The sequence below is a fragment of the Ranitomeya imitator genome, chromosome 1 (assembly GCF_032444005.1).
Source record: "Ranitomeya imitator isolate aRanImi1 chromosome 1, aRanImi1.pri, whole genome shotgun sequence".
Taxonomy (NCBI): Eukaryota; Metazoa; Chordata; class Amphibia; order Anura; family Dendrobatidae; genus Ranitomeya; species Ranitomeya imitator.
This window is the reverse complement of record NC_091282.1, coordinates 528,144,060-528,162,736: the sequence shown is the minus strand read 5'-3', so window position 1 is coordinate 528,162,736 and position 18,677 is coordinate 528,144,060. Positions and strand designations below refer to the sequence as shown.

The 18,677-nt window shown below is 43.7% G+C and overlaps 1 protein-coding gene across 2 annotated transcripts in view; it reads left to right on the top strand.

Annotated features, from left to right (window-relative positions):
• The window catches only part of LOC138677167 (SOSS complex subunit C), a 44,490-nt gene that overhangs the window by 18,686 nt on the left and 7,127 nt on the right, over positions 1 to 18,677 (top strand). Inside the window, exons 2-4 of one of the 2 annotated variants that reach the window (XM_069767084.1) lie at positions 6,459 to 6,561; positions 9,287 to 9,377; positions 9,606 to 9,713. In XM_069767084.1, coding sequence (XP_069623185.1) covers positions 6,459 to 6,561; positions 9,287 to 9,377; positions 9,606 to 9,713 — 302 coding nt within the window. The remainder of the gene's footprint in view (positions 1 to 6,458; positions 6,562 to 9,286; positions 9,378 to 9,605; positions 9,714 to 18,677) is intronic. The other variant, XM_069767091.1, reaches the window with a different exon arrangement.

The following is an 18,677-nucleotide window of genomic DNA, read 5'->3' as shown; positions in this document are numbered from 1 at the left end:
TGTCTAGGCCTATACTCACCCCCTTACACTTCCAAACCGCATTAGTATTGTGGCACCAAGATGAATAATATTTGTTCGTAAACTGAGGTATATGATCACCTCTAAAATGGGTTTCCTGAAGAAAGGAACCGTACAGTACATGTTGTTTATGCATTAGATAAAACACTTGAGGTCTTTTCCCTGGAACATTAAGTCCTCTGACATTCAATGAGCAAGTTTTGAATTGTGTCATATGAGTAAAAAAGAAGAAGTATAGACGTCAGATAGTAGCGCCTACCTCTCAGCGTCTAATCTAAGAGGTATAGGGTGGAATAAATAGAACACTAAGAAATTGCAAAACAAGCAGATTACAGTGCAGGTCCCTAGGGTCCTTATTAGGGGAAAACATGGAATATATAGCAAGTAAAATAATACAGCCTGATATTCCAGTACTATAATATGAATACAACCTAAATGCCATTCTATATTATATGAACTGAGGCTTTCTATATAGTGGAAGAATGGCACTTCGAACTCTATTTAACTGTCTAATTATATGCTTAAAGTGAGCCTGTCACGCAGGATTGTGCACAGTAACCTACAGACAGTGTCAGGTCAGCACCATTATACTGATTACAATGATACTTGGGTTGATGAAATCCATCTTGGGGTTGTTTAATCTTATTTGTAGTTTTCAATGAATGAGATGCTGGTGCTCCGGGGCGGCCTTTATGTGGTGCTCTGCTTAGAAATTCATCATAATAATAACACAAGGAGTCAATAGGAACTATAAAGTGTCAAATTTTATTAAATAACAAAGTTGTCTTAAAACATGCATACAATCTAATAAAGTGCATAAGGATGGGACATGCGGATAACCACCAGTGCAGGCTGTCAGAAGCGTATATAGATGAGAAAGTAACGTGCAAGGCTGCCACTACATAAGAGTCAGTATGTTTTTTTCTGCAGCATGTCAATTCTTTTTGCGGATCTGCAGCGTTTCTGCACCCATTGACTTCCATTGTGTCAGGCCAATCAGCAGCAAAACCGCAGGTTTAAAAAAGATCTGTGTATTTGCTGCTGATGTGCCTGCGAGAAACGCTGTTGATCGGGAGGGGGAAGAGTGTGTGGGTGGAGACTGTGTACGGAGAAGATGTGCGTGCCTGTGTGTGGGTGTTTGTGTGTATCTGTGTGTCCGTGTGTGTGTGTGTGTGTGTGTCTGTGTGGGGAGGGGTCTGCGGGGCTGTGTGTGTGTGTGCTGCTGTGTGTAGGCAGGCATCGTCCTATGGGACTACTAGTCCCATCCGACCATGCCTGCTACAGTGACAGGTAGCCGGATGATGTGACAGTAGTAGTCCCATCATCCGGCTACTGTGTTCAAGTGTAAAAAAAAAAAAACACATACAGTACATACATATAGACATACAGTACATACTCACCAATCACCTATTCCCCAAAGCCCTCGATCACCTGTAAAAAAAAAACAACAACAGCATTCTCCCTGATCCGATGTAATCCATGTAATAATGAATGTCCCACGACGGTCTCCCGTGGAGAGCTGTCACATCAGCAGATGCGATAGCTCTCCAGGGACTCTGGTGATACAGTGATGGCAGGTAATCTGTTGTGAATTCTGCTCTTGGGCTCCCTCCGGTGGTTATGAGTGGTAGTGCTGCTGTCTCTGGATCGCAGCATTTGTCAGTTGTGTTCACTTTTTGCAATTTGGACTCAGCTATTTAGTCCTGCTTGATCCTTTAGTCAGTGCCAGTTGTCCATTGTTTTTTTGGAGGATTCACATCCCTTTCTGGTCTCTCCTGTTTGCTGTGCTTTTCAACAAAGATAAGTCCTGGCTTTGTTTTTGCTGTCCACATGCTGTGGGCCTTATAGTTCAGTGCATTTTCATGTTTTGTCTTATCCAGCTTGTCTGTGTAAAGATTTTTTGCAGCCAAGCGGTATCTATGGAGATGCAGATATACCCTCCATGTCTTTAGTCAGATGTGGAGTTTTGTATTTTCTGTGGTGGATATTTTCTAGTTTTTTAATACTGACCGCATAGTTCTCTGTCCTATTCTTTCTTTTTAGCTAGTAAGGCCTCCTTTGCTAATCCTGGTTTCAGTCTGCGTTTGTCATTTTCCTCTCCTCTCACAGTCAATATTTGTGGGGGCTGTCTATCCTTTGGGGATTTTCTCTGAGGCAAGATAGTTTTCCCGTTTCTATCTTTAGGGGTAGTTAGTCCTTAGGCTGTGTCGAGGTGTCTAGGGAGTGTTAGGTACATCCCACGGCTATTTCTAGTTGCGCTGCTAAGTTCAGGGTTTGCGGTCAGTACAGGTACCACCTTCTCCAGAGTACGTCACATGCTGCTCCAAAGCCACCAGATCATAACAGTAATCATCCGCACTGTATCCCTCCGCCGTGAGTACAGTATAGTTCATACTGTCACTTGCGGCACCACTGCGTGGGAAAATTCTCACGCAGCGTTGCCGTAAAGTGAGAGCCTGAACTCAGGTAACCTCTTCAGTGATGCACTGCAGGAGCCATTGTCTCCTGTCAGTGTGTCACTGGAGGCCTGTAGAGCAGTGACATCACCCGATGTGACAGTTCTGTAGGGGAGATCGTCGTGGGACACTCGTTATTAATGGACTGCATTGGACCAGGGAGTATTTGTGTTGGTTTATTATTTATATTTTTTTTCCAGGAGATCGAGGGCGTCACATTGATTGGTAGAAAAATAAAGGTGGCAAAACTGTGTTGTGTTTTATTTCATTAAAATGCTTTATTCTGGCTGTGTCTTTATTTAACCCTTACACAACTATAGGATTAGTAATGGATAAGTGTCTTATTGACGCCTCCTCATTACTAAGCCGGTTTGATGTCACCTTACAATTCAAAGGTGACATTAACCCTCTATTACCCCACATGCCGCCACTAGAGGGCAGTGGGAGGAGAGAGGATAAGTGCCGAAATTGGCTCAGATGTGCCATTTCTGGGGCGGTTGTGAGCTGGTGTTTGTATCCGGGGTGGGGGGGCAATATCCATGCTCCCTTTCTAGGCTATGAATATCAGCCCGCAACTGTCTGCCTAGCCTTTTCTGGCTATTATAGGGGGACCCCACGTCGTCCCTATTTTAATTTGTTAAGTAAAGGCTTAACATACAGCTGTGGGCTGATATTCATATTCTGGGAAGATCCATGGGTTTTAACCCCTTCCCAGGCTAAAAACTTTGGCCGCTAGTCACTGAACAGGCACAGAAAATTTGTTTAGAATGTTATTACTAAACATCAGGCTTGGTATTATCTATCTATAGATAGATGGATAGATCTGTCTATAGATAGATGGATAGACCATCTATAGATAGATTTATAGATGGATAGATCTATCTATGGACTCATGGCGTTTTCAGCACACAAAAAAGTGCTGAAAATCTCGGCTTATACACGAGTATATACGGTAAATGTTTATTTTTTCCTTCCACGTTCCGTCAATTCCTGTGAAGCACCTGAAGGGTTAATAAACTTCTTGAATGTGGTTTTGAGAACCTTGAGGGGTGCAGTTCTTAGAATGGTGTCACACTTGGGTATTTTCTATCATATAGGCCCCTCAAAGTCACTTGAAATGTGAGGTGGTCCCTAAAAAAATGTAAAAATGAGAAATCGCTGGTCAACCCTTCCTAACCAAAATAAACTGTTTCAAAAATTGTGCTGATGTAAAGTAGACATGTGAGAAATGTTAATTAGGAACTATTTTGTGCGATATGACTGATTTAAGGGCACAAAAATTAAAAGTTTGAAAATTGCTAAATTTTTTAAAATGTCGCCAAATTTCCGATTTTTTTTAAATTTTTTTTTTATTTAATTTTTTTTTTTACAAATAAATGCAAGCCACTATCGTGAATTACAATATGTCACAAGAAACACTCAGAATTGGTCGGATCCATTGAAGCATTCCAGAACCCTTACCACTAGTGATGAGCAAGTGTACTCGTTGCTCGGGTGACCTCCGAGTATTTGTGAGTGCTCAGAGATTTAGTTTTCATCGCCTCAGCTGAATGATTTACAGCTACTAGCCAGGCTGAGTACATGGGGGTTGCTAGGGAATCCCCACATGTAATCAAGCTGGCTAACACATGTAAATCATTCGGCAGAGACGATGAAAACTAAACAAATACTCGGAGGTCACCCGAGCAACGAGTACACTCGCTCATCACTACTTACCACATAAAGTGTAAAATTTGGTCACAAGAGTGAATACCAAGCTTGGAGGGTAAAGGGGTTAAACTTTTTTTTTTTTTTTAACTTTTTGTTGTATTTTGTAGTGTCCTTAGGGTACTTGAACTTCAGATTGTGTGAATACTGCAGTATTGCCGTATATAGGACAAATCATGGTCTCCTAAGAACAATGTTATGACAGGCACAGGGGTCTTCCACAAATCCCCGGCTGTCATGGCAACTCATTGGTGCCCCACGATTGTGTCATGGGGGCGTTGATGGGCAGTTTAGATAACAGGTAGATAACAGTGGTATCTAACAGATTAACAGCTGCAGGTGGACACAGCGGTTATCTCCTGGGAATGAGGCCAACTCGGCTCGTGAGCCTGCTCTATTATTTTTCTCCTGATAAGTGGTAAAGAGTAGAGATGAGCGAATGTTCGGTTCCCTCCTTATTCGGCTTTACCGAATAGCTGCCTCGGGAACCCGGCTTCCTGGATCGCTCCCGCTGATCAGCTGCATGTGTCGCGGCTGTTTCACTGTCCCAACACACAGGCTCTCCGTGCATGTGCTGTAACAGTGAAACAGCCGCGACACATGCAGCTGATCAGCAGGAGCGATCCAGGAAGCCGGGTTCCCGAGGCAGCTATTCGGTAAGAACTGAACATATTCGCTCATCTCTAGTAAAAAGATCATAAATGTTTGCATGAATAAAAAAGCTAATAATTCTGCAACCAAATGGCAGATTTAAATAAAAAGATTACTCAGGACATTAAGGTACCGTCACACTTAGCGACGCTGCAGCGATACCGACAACGATCCGGATCGCTGCAGCGTCGCTGTTTGGTCGCTGGAGAGCTGTCACACAGACAGCTCTCCAGCGACCAACGATCCCGAGGTCCTCGGTAACCAGGGTAAACATCGGGTAACTAAGCGCAGGGCCGCGCTTAGTAACCCGATGTTTACCCTGGTTACCAGCGTAAAAAAACAAACAGTACATACTTACATTCAGCTGTCTGTCCCTTGCCGTCTGGTTCCTGCACTGACTGCTGGCCGGAAAGTGAAAGTGAAAGCACAGCACAGCGGTGAGTCACACAGCGGTGACTCACCGCTGTGGCTGTGCTCTGCTTTCACTTTACGGCCAGCAGTCAGTGCAGGAACCAGACGGCAAGGGACAGACAGCTGAATGTAAGTATGTACTGTTTGTTTTTTTACGCTGGTAACCAGGGTAAACATCGGGTTACTAAGCGCGGCCCTGCGCTTAGTTACCCGATGTTTACCCTGGTTACCAGTGAAGACATCGCTGAATCGGTGTCACACACGCCGATTCAGCGATGTCTACGGGGAGTCCAGCGACGAAATAAAGTTCTGGACTTTCTTCCCCGACCAGCGATCTCCCAGCAGGGGCCTGATCGCTGCTGCCTGTCACACTGGACGATATCGCTAGCGAGGACGCTGCAACGTCACGGATCGCTAGCGATATCGTCTAGTGTGACAGTACCTTTAGAGGGAATAACATAAGATAAAAAAACTGGCCAGTTTTGCCCTGGTGACACACCAAGCCACGAAAAAAAAAAAATTGTGTTCACTCACTCTTGGGATATATTTACAATTACCATAGCATTTTGATGTGGGCTGTGCCCCAAAAAATTGCAGTGGAAATCATTTGATTTTTTTTTTGTCTTTTTGATCTGTTGTACTTTGTTAAAAACACAAAACTCACATAGAAAACTCCAATAAAAAGATGCTAAAATATTCCGACAAAGAACATTGGCAGAAAAAAGGCCATAAAGTGCTGAGGAAATAACCAAACAAATATGTTTGCTGCTTGAAAAACCATTTCTTGACCTCCCCATATCCAGTCTCTGAGCACAGCACCGAGCGGCCTGCTCTGGATCCAGATGGCCAGTAGGTGAGTATGGCTTAATTTATTTTTTCCCTCTCCATTATCCTGGGCCGAGTTTGTCATGGGAAGTGGCCGCTAACAAGAGCAGCGTTACACCGTACTCCTTGCACCCGCTGGGTCCTTTCCAATCTGCCTCTCCAGCTCTACCGGTTACTGGGTGCTCTGTCTCCCAAATATTTAGGAGCACTCAGTAATTCTGCGTTCCTCTATCCTTTCAATCTGAGTTTAGTCACATTCATTCGTACCAGAAAGCTGCAAGTATTACATTGTTTCTTTATCTAATCAAGAATTGTAATGAAATTGCATTTCGTCCGTTTACATTTAAGATATTTTATATTATTGTCCATCCCTTCTTTTGTGTTTCGTAGGATTTGCAAGCAAGAACAGAGTTGCTATTTTGGCCGAACTAGACAAAGAGAAGAGAAAATTGATTTTGCAAAACCAATCTTCAACAAACAATCCAGGGGCAAGGTGAACATGTTTCCAGACAGAATTTAGAACATCGTTCCAGACATAGTTGGAAATTATTTGTTGTTGTCCATAGCCATAAATATACAGGCAATTTCTGATGTTAACATGACTAAGTCATCCAAGTGTAAAGCACAGAGCAGTTACGAAATGTTGAACCCCTTAAGTTTATCCCCTTCACGTCATGGCCATTTTCCTTTTTTGTTTTTGTTTTTTCCTCCCCTTCTTCCAAGAGTCATAACTTATTTTTTTCCCCATCAATATAGCCAAAGGAGGGCTTGTTCTTTGCGGGACAACCCTGATTCCAGCAATGTGTCACTTACTTGGCTGCCTTCTGTAGTTTTGATTGAATATTTTTTTTCTCAGCTGGAGTTTATCGTTCGAGGACTTGCATATCTGCAGCCATGTAATACAAACCATGCTCCTCCATTGATTGTCAAAAAATTGCAAGAAGTAGTCCTGTAAGTGACATAGCTGGAATCAGAGTCTGTGCCCCTGTATCATGCTTCTCTTAGATTTAGGAGAAACATCTGGTGACAGATTCCCTGTAATTGCTGCTGCTAAGAAGGCCTTTATTCTGATGTGCTATCTTTTAATGCACTTGCATAGTCTAGATGCCCAGGCTATGGCTAGACTCAAATAGTAGGTTTCTTTCCAACTCCCTGAATCCATTTTCTTTAAAATCCAGCATTTTATTTAACCCATTAGTGCTGATGCTAGTTTTGACCTGCCTGAAACAACCAATTTTTCAAGTTTGATGCCTCACTTGATGTGATAACAGCTTTCCAATTCTTTATCTAATCTCAGTGATTTTGAGATTTTTATTTTTTCATGACACTTTGTACTTTGGTAAGGTTTGCATTTATTTATGAAAAAAATGGCTAAAACAGTGGGCCCGATTCATCGAAGCTTTCAGGCTATGTGCACACGTTGGAAAAGAGGTGCAGAATTTTCTGCACAAAATCCGCATCTCCTGGCAGAATCCGCAGCTGCGGATTTGCCGTGGTTTTTATGCTTATTTTGTGCAGTTTTTGTGCGGATTTTCTGCGGTTTTTGCCACTGCGGATTTTTATCATGGAGGGGTGCAGAAACGCTGCAGAATCGCACAAAAGAAATGACATGCACATCTTTGAAATCCGCAGCAATTCCGCACTGATTTTTCCGCACCATGTGGACAGCTTTTTTATCCCATTGAATAACATTGTACTGTACGTCACAGTGCGGATCTGCAGTGTTTCTGCACGGAAAAATCCGCTGCGAATCCGCAGCAAATTCGCATCGTGTGCACATAGCCAAAAGAATTCTGGCATAAGGCTATCTCACTCCATTCTGACAAAGCAGGCAGAGCTGGGGCGTGACGAGGGCATGCAACCCCTGCTTGTCAAATCTATGACTAGAGTAAGATTTGTGGCAAGGCTCACACAGAGGCATGTACCTCTTAAGAAATCGGGAGCATCTGACTTCAGCATGCCCCCTCATCACGACTGGTGTGAACAACGCCGGTCTTGAAGAATCTGCAGCACTGTTTTTAGTAGCAAAACTTTTTTGTACTTGTTTTATATATATTTTTTATAAATGTTATTTGATTTTTTTTCCCCTTTTTATTTAGTCCCACAATGGACCTTTTAATTTTCTCTAGTCTGATCAGTGTTTTAATACTCTGCAATACCTGTGTATTGCAAGGTATTAGCCTGGTCAAGGTTTCATGAACAGGAGGCCTGTTAGATGCTTCTTATATGAGGGCTTAACAGGCCACAAGCTCTTCCAATTTGGATTTGATATTTGAGGTACATACAGTACTGTAGAGGCAGGATGGGCTGGTTGCTGCTGCAGCTGTCAGACAACTCAAACAACTCCACTTTTTGCACTGTTGAGCTTCTTCATTCAATATAAACATTGGTATCCAAGGAGGTGCCTATGCCCATCTTTTGGCAAATTGTTGGCGACTACTCTACTCCAGGGGTGTTCAGTTGATTTTCCCAAGGGGCCACATGAGAGACTGGCACTGTTGTGGAGGGTCGAACCAGTAGGCTGAAATTAATTCTGCTCAACATTACAATTAGTATATTAATTATAATTATTTTATATTAATAATTGTATCACTTAATATTGAGCAGAATAATCGCCCTATATACCGTATGAGCCCCCACACCGCCCCATACACACTGTTAGCATGCACCCAGCCCCCTATGTACCTTATGTACCCACATAGCCTCCTTTATGCAGTATGAGCCCTACATAGCTTCCTATATACAGCTTGAACCCCCTATATAGAGTATAAGCCCCACATAGCTTCTTTATATAGTGAGAGCCCCACATATCTTCCTATATACAGTATTAGCCCCACGTAGCCTCCTATATGCAGTATAAGCCCCCCATAGCCTCCTCTGTACAGCTTAAGCCACCGTGTAGCTTCCTATGTACACACAAACATTCCATACAGATGAAAAAAGCACTACATACTCACCTTGCGCCCATTTCCCCGACACTCTGCTCCTGTCTCCGATGTACTAACTCTCTGCTGTGCACAGCTGACGCAGTAATATAACATAATCATGTCCGCTGTCTCACACCGTCTCAAAACGACGGCCCCACCTCCACCAATTTATTCACCGTCGTCTGCATCGGATTCAGAGAGTGGTGACGGGCAGGGGAGGGCATGGTGCTGCCTGTGCTTCATTACAAAATATTAAATTATTTAAGATTTTGATATTTGTATATCTTACAGTATAGCCCTTGCTCGACCAAATGTCAACAAGGATTTCCGCGACCATGCAGAGCAGCAACATATAGCAGCCCAACAAAAAGCTGCACTTCAGGTATGTTCAGCACTAAAAAAATGAAATTAGATGGAAATATCTACATCACATGAAGTGAGACATGTGTATAGATGGCCTTGACTGTAGCTGTTTTATTGTTATTTTATTGTCTTATTGTAGTCTGCTTATAGATCTTTTTATGAACTACCTGCAAGTTGTAAAGGGAGAAATTGGGAATGCAGTTACTTTTAGTACTCCATTGTAATAATGTTCTAAACTATCTTACAGCCCACAAAATTTAAAGGGAACCTGTCACTCGATTCATGCTGCCAAAACCAGAGGCAGCAGGACTCAAACAATGGAAAACAAATAAGGAGAATCGGAGCTGCTTACACAGTAAGAGAGATCTGTCATAGGCATCACTGAAACTTGTTGGATGATGCACACGATTGGATTACAAGCCTTGAAGGCTACAACTTATTTATTAGAAACAGGATTAGCAAGAGGGGAGGAAGTGTTGCATTGTATTTTTAGGAAAACATATCTCCACAGAGATCTAAGCTTCAGAGAATGGTAGCTCTGTAGAAACTGAGTAAGAATGCAAGGAGAGAAGAACAGAAAGTACTCTATTGTAGGTGGTTACTACAGACTGAAGGACAGACTGAAGATATAGATGAACTTTTTTTTTTTTTATACATAAGATGTCTCCTCAAAAAAGTACAACTTTAAGTAAGTGATTATGGGAAAGTTTAACTATTCAGTTATTTCTTGGGGAAAATTCTTATCTTCTCTTGCTGATAACTTTATCAACAGGGAGAAAATGGTAGAGGAAGTAAAGGTGGCTGGGAATTTAGTAGGCAGCAATCAAGCTATCCTCAAATTTTTGTATACCAAGAAAAATGGAGTTCCATACACCAAGTAAAAAATAATATAAAGTTTATATTATTTTTTACTTGGTGTATGGAACTCCATTTTTCTTGGTATACATGTATATTGGGAGTATACACTTACCTTGCCAGCACTTTATGGGTAAATATAATAAACCACAAGGATATTACGCACTATATGAAACCCATATTTCATCTGTGAGTTTGAGTCTATTATCCTCAAATTTTGGATTACAAGAGGATGAAAACCAGCGAGGACTTAATCTTTAAGGTTGGACTTCAGGAAGGCAGATTTTAGTGGACTCAGAAAAAGGGTAGGAAAGGTCCAATGGCTGGATGTTCTAAAGGACAGAAATGTCCGAGTTGGATGGGAGATTTGAATTCCTACTTTGCACTTGTGTTCTCAAAGAAACTTAATTGTAACATCAACTGATCTTCACGGTGCCATCGATGGAATAAAAGACTCCACACTATCTATAAACAGAGAGATGGTGAGGGAACACTTAGCTAATTTAAATTACCGTATATACTCGAGTATAAGCTGAGATTTTCAGCCCTCTTTTTTGTGCTGAAAGTGACCCTCTCGGCTTATACTCAAGTCATTGTCAGCGGGGGGGTCGGCATGGGAGGGAGAGTGGCGCGGTGACATACTCACCTGCTCTGGCGCTGTCCCTGCATGTCCCATGGTCTCTGGGAGCCGGCGGCATCTTCCTGTGTACAGCGGTCACGTGGTACCGCTCATTAAAGTATTGAATATGGACGCATATTCATTACTGTAATGAGCGGTACGTGACCGCTGAACACAGGAAGATGCCGCCAGCTCCCGGAGACCATCTGACAGTGAGACGCTGCCAGGGACCGCGCCGGGAGCAGGTGAGTATATCGGGGGAGGAGAGCATTGCGCGATAGTCACCTTCCTCGTTCCACTGCTGCGCGCTGCTCTGTCTTCCATCCCCTTCACTTACTGTTCATGTCAGAGGACGCGATTAGTGTGCGCACCACCCTCTGCCTAAACAGTCAATGCAGAGGATGGAAGACAGAGCGGCGCGTGGAACGAGAAAGGTGACTAGGATATATTCCATCAGGAAGGATATAATGGAACTAGAGAGAGTACAAAGGAGGGCAACAAAATTAATAAAGGGGATGGGAGAACTACAATACCCAGATAGATTAGCGAAATTAGGATTATTTAGTCTAGAAAAAAGACGACTGAGGGGCGATCTAATAACCATGTATAAGTATATAAGGGGACAATACAAATATCTCGCTGAGGATCTGTTTATACCAAGGAAGGTGACGGGCACAAGGGGGCATTCTTTGCGTCTGGAGGAGAGAAGGTTTTTCCACCAACATAGAAGAGGATTCTTTACTGTTAGGGCAGTGAGAATCTGGAATTGCTTGCCTGAGGAGGTGGTGATGGCGAACTCAGTCGAGGGGTTCAAGAGAGGCCTGGATGTCTTCCTGGAGCAGAACAATATTGTATCATACAATTATTAGGTTCTGTAGAAGGACGTAGATCTGGGGATTTATTATGATGGAATATAGGCTGAACTGGATGGACAAATGTCTTTTTTCGGCCTTACTAACTATGTTACTATGTTACTATCGCAAGTGCCGGGGCCTGAGCGAAGAGAGGTGAGTATGAGATTTTTTTTTTTATTTTAACCCCTTCACCCCAAAGCCTGTTTTCACCTAAGTGACAGGGCCAATTTTTACAATTCTGACCACTGTCACTTTATGAGGTCATAAAACGCTTCAACGGATCCTGGTGATTCTGACACTGTTTTCTCGTGACATATTGTACTTCATGATAGTGGTAAAACTTCTTCGATATGACTTGCATTTATTTGTGAAAAAAACAAAAATTTGTCGGAAATTATGAAAATTTAGCAATTTTCAAACTAGTTTTTATGCCCTTAAATTAGAGTTATATCACATAATATAGTTAATAAACAACATTTCCCACATGTCTGCTTTACATCAGCACAATTTTGGAAACATAATTTTTTTTTGTTAGGACGTTATAAGGGTTAAAAGTTGACCAGCGATTTCTCATTTTTGCAACAAAATTTGCAAAACCGTTTTTTTACGGACCACCTCACACTTGAAGTGACTTTTTGGGGTCTATATGACAGAAAATGCCCAAAAGTGACACCATTCTAAAAACTGCACCCCTCAAGGTACTCAAAACCACATTCAAAAAGTTTATTAACCCTTCAGGTGCTTCACAGGAATTTTTTGAATGTTTAAAAAAATTGAACATTTAACTTTTTTTTCACAAAATTTTTACTTCAGGTCCAATTTGTTTCATTTTACCAAGGGTAACAGGAGAAATTGGACCACAAAAGTCGTTGTACAATTTGTCCTGAGTACGTCGATACCCCATATGTGGGGGTAAACCACTGTTTGGGCACATGGCAGAGCTCGGAAGGGAAGGAGCGCCATTTGACTTTTCAATGCAAGATTTGCTGGAATTGAGATCGGAGCCCATGTCACGATTGGAGAGCCCCTGATGTGCCTAAACAGTGGAAACCCCCACAAGTGACACCATTTTGGAAAGTAGACCCCCTAAGGAACTAATCTAGATGTGTGGTGAGCACTTTGAACCTCCAAGTGCTTCACAGAAGTTTATAATGTAGAGCCGTAAAAAAAATTTTTTAATTAATTTTCACAAAAAATTATCTTTTTGCCCCAAATTTTTTATTTTCCCAAGGGTAAAAGGATAAATTGGACCCCAAAAGTTGTTGTGCAATTTGTCCTGAGTACGTCGATACTTCATATATGGGGATAAACCACTGTTTGAGCGCATGGCAGAGCTCGGAAGGGAAGGAGTGCCATTTGACTTTTCAATGCAAAATTGGCTGGAATTGAGATCGGACGCCATGTCACATTTGGAGAGCCCCTGACGTGCCTTAACAGTGGAAACCCCCCACAAGTGACCCCATTTTGGAAAGAAGACCCCCTAAGGAACTTATCTAGATGTGTGGTGAGCACTTTTAACCCCCAATTGTTTCACTAAAGTTTAGAATGTAGCATTGTGAAAATTAAAAAATCATTTTTTCTTTCCACAAAATGATGTTTTAGCCCGCAAGGGTAACAGGAGAAATTGAACCACAAACGTTATTGTCCAATTTGTCCTGAGTACGCTGATACCCCACATGTGGGGGGGAACCACCGTTTGAGTGCATGGCAGAGCTCGGAAGGGAAGGAGCACCGTTTGAAATGCAGACTTAGATGGAATGGACTGCAGGTGTCATGTTGCATTTGCAGAGCCCCTGATGTACCTAAACAGTAGAAACCCACCACAAGTGACCCCATATTGGAAACTAGACCCCCCAAGGAACTTATCTAGATGTGTTGTGAGAGCTTTGAACCAACAAGTGTTTCACTACAGTTTATAACGCAGAGCCGTGAAAATAAAAAATATTTTTTTTTCCACGAAAATGATATTTTATCCCCTATGTTTTTATTTTCCCAAGGGTAACAGGACAAATTGGACCCCAAAAGTTGTTGTCCAACTTGTCCTAAGAACGCTGATACCCCATATGTTGGGGGGAACCACTGTTTCGGTGCACGGCAGAGCTCGGAAGGGAAGGAGCGCCATTTGAAATGCAGACTTAGATGGATTGGTCTGCAGGCGTCATGTTGCATTTGCAGAGCCCCTGATGTACCTAAACAGTAGAAACCCCCCACAAGTGACCCCATATTGGAAACTAGACCCCCCAAGGAACTTATCTAGATGTGTTGTGAGAGCTTTGAACCAACAAGTGTTTCACTACAGTTTATAACGCAGAGCCGTGAAAATAAAAAATATTTTTTTTTCCACGAAAATGATATTTTATCCCCTATGTTTTTATTTTCCCAAGGGTAACAGGACAAATTGGACCCCAAAAGTTGTTGTCCAACTTGTCCTGAGAACGCTGATACCCCATATGTTGGGGGGAACCACTGTTTGGGCACACAGGAGAACTCGGAAGGGAAGGAGCACTGTTTTACTTTTTCAAAGCAGAATTGGCTGGAATTGAGATCGGACGCCCCCTGATGTGCCTAAACAGTGGAAACCCCCAATTATAACTGAAACCCTAACCCCAACCCTAACCCTATCCCTAACCCTATCCCTAACCCTAGCCCTAACCCTAGCCCTAACCCTAGCCCTAACCCTAGCACTAATGGGAAAATGGAAATAAATACATTTTTTTACATTTTATTATTTTTCCCTAACTAAGGGGGTGATGAAGGGGGGTTTGATTTACTTTTATAGCGTTTTTTTGGCGGATTTTTATGATTGGCAGCTGTCACACACTAAAAGACGCTTTTTATTGCAAAAAATAGTTCTTGCATCACCACATTTTGAGAGCTATAATTTATCCATATTTTGGCCCACAGAGTCATATGATGTCTTGTTTTTTGCGGGACGAGTTGACGTTTTTATTGGTAACATTTTCGGGCAGATGACATTTTTTGATCGCTTTTTATTCCGATTTTTGGGAGGCGGAATGAGCAAAACCCAGCAATTCCTGAATTTCTTTTAGGGGGGGCGTTTATACCGTTCCACGTGTGGTAAAATGGATAAAGCAGTTTTATTCTTCGGGTCAGTACGATTACAGCGATACCTCATTTATGTAATTTTTTTTATGTTTTGGCGCTTTTACACAATAAAAACTTTTATATAAAAAAATAATTGTTTTTGCATCGCATTATTCTGAGAGCTATAACTTTTTTATTTTTCTGCTGATGATGCTGTATGGCGGCTTTTTTTTTGCGGGACAAGATGACGTTTTCAGCGGTACCATGGTTATTAATATCCGTCGTTTTGATCGCGTGTTATTCCACTTTTTGTTCGCCTGTATGATAATAAAGCGTTGTTTATTGCCTTGTTTTGTTTTTTTGCGGTGTTCACTGAAGGGGTTAACTAGTGGGATAGTTTTATAGAGCGGGTCGTTACGGACGCGGCGATACCAAATATGTGTACATTTATTGTTTTTTTTTTTTTACATAAATAAATGGATTTATTGGGAAATGTTTTTTTTTTTTATTTGGGGATTTTTTTTTTTTTTTTTTTTACACATTCTATTTTTTTTTTTTTTACTTTCTAACATTGTCCCAGGGTGGGACATCTCTGTATTAGATCAGATCGTTGATCTGACACTGCATAGCACACTGTCAGATCAACGATCTGACAGGCAGCTTAGCTGGCTCTCCAGCGCCTGCTCTCAGCAGGCGCCGGCTAGCCAGGTCACTTCATGACCCGGAAGGAGTCCGGCGGCCATCTTGGATCCGGGGACTCCTTCCGGGTCACCGGAGCAACGCGATCTCATTGCGTTGCTCCGGTGGGAGAGCGCAGGGAGCCCCCGTCCCTGCGCGATCCCCCTCTATGCCGCTGTTACTACTGACAGCGGCATCAGAGGGGTTAAATGCCCGCGATCGGCGATAGCGCCGATCGTGGGCATTGCTGCGGGGTGTCAGCTGTCGTATACAGCTGACACCCGCACCCGATCACCGCGGCGCTCAGCGCGAGACCGCGGTGATCGGTGCGCCGTACTAGTAATGCTGCTGGCACTAACGCAGTGCCGGCAGCGCAGTACTAGTACGGCGCATGTCGCGAAGGGGTTAATCACAGCAACAGCATATGGTGCAAATGTGTGGAGCATCTTATAGTGCCACAATGTATGGAGCATCGTATGGGGCCACAATGTATGGAGCATCTTATGGGGCCACAATGTATGGAGCATCGTATGGGGCCACAATGTATGGAGCATCGTATGGGGCCACAATGTGTGGAGCATCTTATGGGGCCACAATGTATGGAGCATCTTATGGGACCACAATATATGGAGCATCGTATGGGGCCACAATGTATAGAGCATCTTATGGGGCCACAATGTATGGAGCATCTTATAGGGCCACAATGTATGGAGCATCTTATAGGGCCACAATGTATGGAGCATCTTATGGGACCACAATGTATGGAGCATCGTATAGGGCCATAATGTGTGGAGCATCTTATGGGGCCACAATGTATGGAGCATCTTATGGGACCACAATGTATGGAGCATCGTATGGGGCCACAATGTATAGAGCATCTTATGGGGCCACAATGTATGGGGCCACAATGTATGGGGCCACAATGTATGGAGCATCTTATGGGGCATAATGTGTGGAGCATCTTATGGGGCATAATGTGTGGAGCATCTTATGGGGCATAATGTGTGGAGCATCCTATGGGGCATAATGTGTGGAGCATCTTATGGGGCATAATGTGAGGAGCATCTTATGGGGCATAATGTGTGGAGCATCTTATGGGGCATAAGGTGTGGAGCATCTTATGGGGCATAAGGTGTGGAGCATCTTATGGGGCATAAGGTGTGGAGCATCTTATGGGGCATAAGGTGTGGAGCATCTTATGGGGCATAATGTATGGAGCATCTTATGGGGCATAATGTGTGGAGCATCTCATGGGGCATAATGTGTGGAGCATCTTATTGGGCCATAATGTATGGAGCATCTTATGGGACCATCAATCTTTCTTTCTCGCTTCATTGGGGGACACAGGTAACCATAGGGTGTATGCTGCTGTCGCTAGGAGGCTGACACTATGCAAATAAAGAAGAAATAACTCCTCCCCGGCAGTATACACCCTCCCACAGGCACTAGGCAACTCAGTTTTTGCTTAGTGTCTGTAGGAGGCGGACCTGCAGTGTGCTGCCTTATTTATTTAACTATATACGAGTTGGCGACTCTAGGTTCAGCACCTGTTCACACTTAGTCTATGTTTGGATGTGCAGATCAGGTTTTTGAAATGTATTCTCTAGCCTTCTGATTATGCACTCCGCCTTCTAGCCACAGGTGTTTTAATTACAGCAGGTCCAATACCCCTCCATAGAGAGAGAGAATTTTAGTCTAGGAAGAGGTTTCACATGTACCCATTCAGATGTAGACGTTTATTCTCAGCGAGGTAAGGCAAGCGTAGGACCTGGTATAAGAGAGATGCCGTAAAGTGGCTACCAGGTACACATAAAATTGGCCATTTTTATGCGCTAAACGCTCTCATTTTTCTCATATTTCTAGTGCAGTAATGCACTTCAAATTTCGTATTTCAAGTTTGTATGTTCTAGCGCTGCAGGGTGCTGCCTTATTTATTTAACTATATACAAGTTGGGTCAGGGAGATCGTCACCTCAGGCTACAAGATAGAATTTTCTTCGCCCCCAGGAAGACGTTTCTCTCTCTCGTCCTCCCAAACAGTCCTCCCATCTCCCAGGGCTTCTCCAGGCCGTCGATTCTCTCCTCGCCTCAGGAGTTATAGTTCCGGTTCGCGAGCGGTTTTCGGGTTTTTTCTCAAACCTGTTCGTGGTTCAAAAAAAGGACGGCTCTCTCCGTCCAATTTTGGATCTCAAGCGGTTAAACCGCCATCTCCGAATTCGACACTTCAAAATGGAATCACTACACTCAGTGATCGCGTCCATGGAACCGAAAGAATTTCTGTGTTCCGTGGACATTCGGGGTTGTACCTACAGATCCTGATTTACGTACAGCATCAGAGGTTCCTTCAGTTCGCGATCCAAGAACATCATTACCAGTTCACGGCTCTCCCTTTCGGTCTGGCGTCTGCTCCCAGGGTCTTAACGAAGGTCATGGCAGCGGTCATGGCCATTCTGCGTTCAAAGGGGATTCTCGTAATCCCATACCTCGACTATCTCCTGATCAAGGGTTCGTCTCGTCGGGATTGCAGCCAGAGCCTGGACACGCTTATTCGCCTCGGCTGGATAATCAAGTATCAGAAGTCCTCCTTGATTCCAACCCAATGGCTGGAGTTCCAGGGCATGGAATTCGACACCTCTCAGGCTTAGGTCTTCCTCCCCAAGGAGAAGTTCTTTTCTCTTCGTCGGGGTGTCAGTTCACTAAAGGGCCTGAACCCTCTGCCTATCTGCATCGCCATGAGGGTTCTGGGGAAAATGATCGCTTCCATGGAAGTGGTTCCCTATGCTCAGTTCCACTCTCGCCCCCTCCAGCTGGCCCTTCTGGCTGCCTGGGACAGGAACCCACTTTCCCTGGACCGCCCACTTCGCCTCCCTTCCAAGGTAAAGCAGTCTCTCTCTTGGTGGACGCTATCCACCTCCATTCTGCGCGGGAGGTCATTTCTTCCCCCCCGCTGGCAGGTCATCACCACCGACGCCAGCCTCCAGAGTTGGGGAGTGGTCTTTCTCCACCTCACGGCCCAGAGCCGCTGGACTGCTCAAGAGGCGCGTCTTCCTATCAACCTCTTGGAAATCAGAGTCATCTTCCTAGCCCTCATCCGCTGGCAGTCCCTCCTCTCGGGAAAGCCGGTCCGCATTCAGTCAGACAACGCCACCGCCGTGGCTTACATAAACCATCAGGGAGGGACTCGCAGCAGACAGGTCATGACGGAAGTGGCAAAAATTCTACGTTGGGCGGAGAGCCACGTTCCCTCTATATCAGCCGTCCGCATCCCA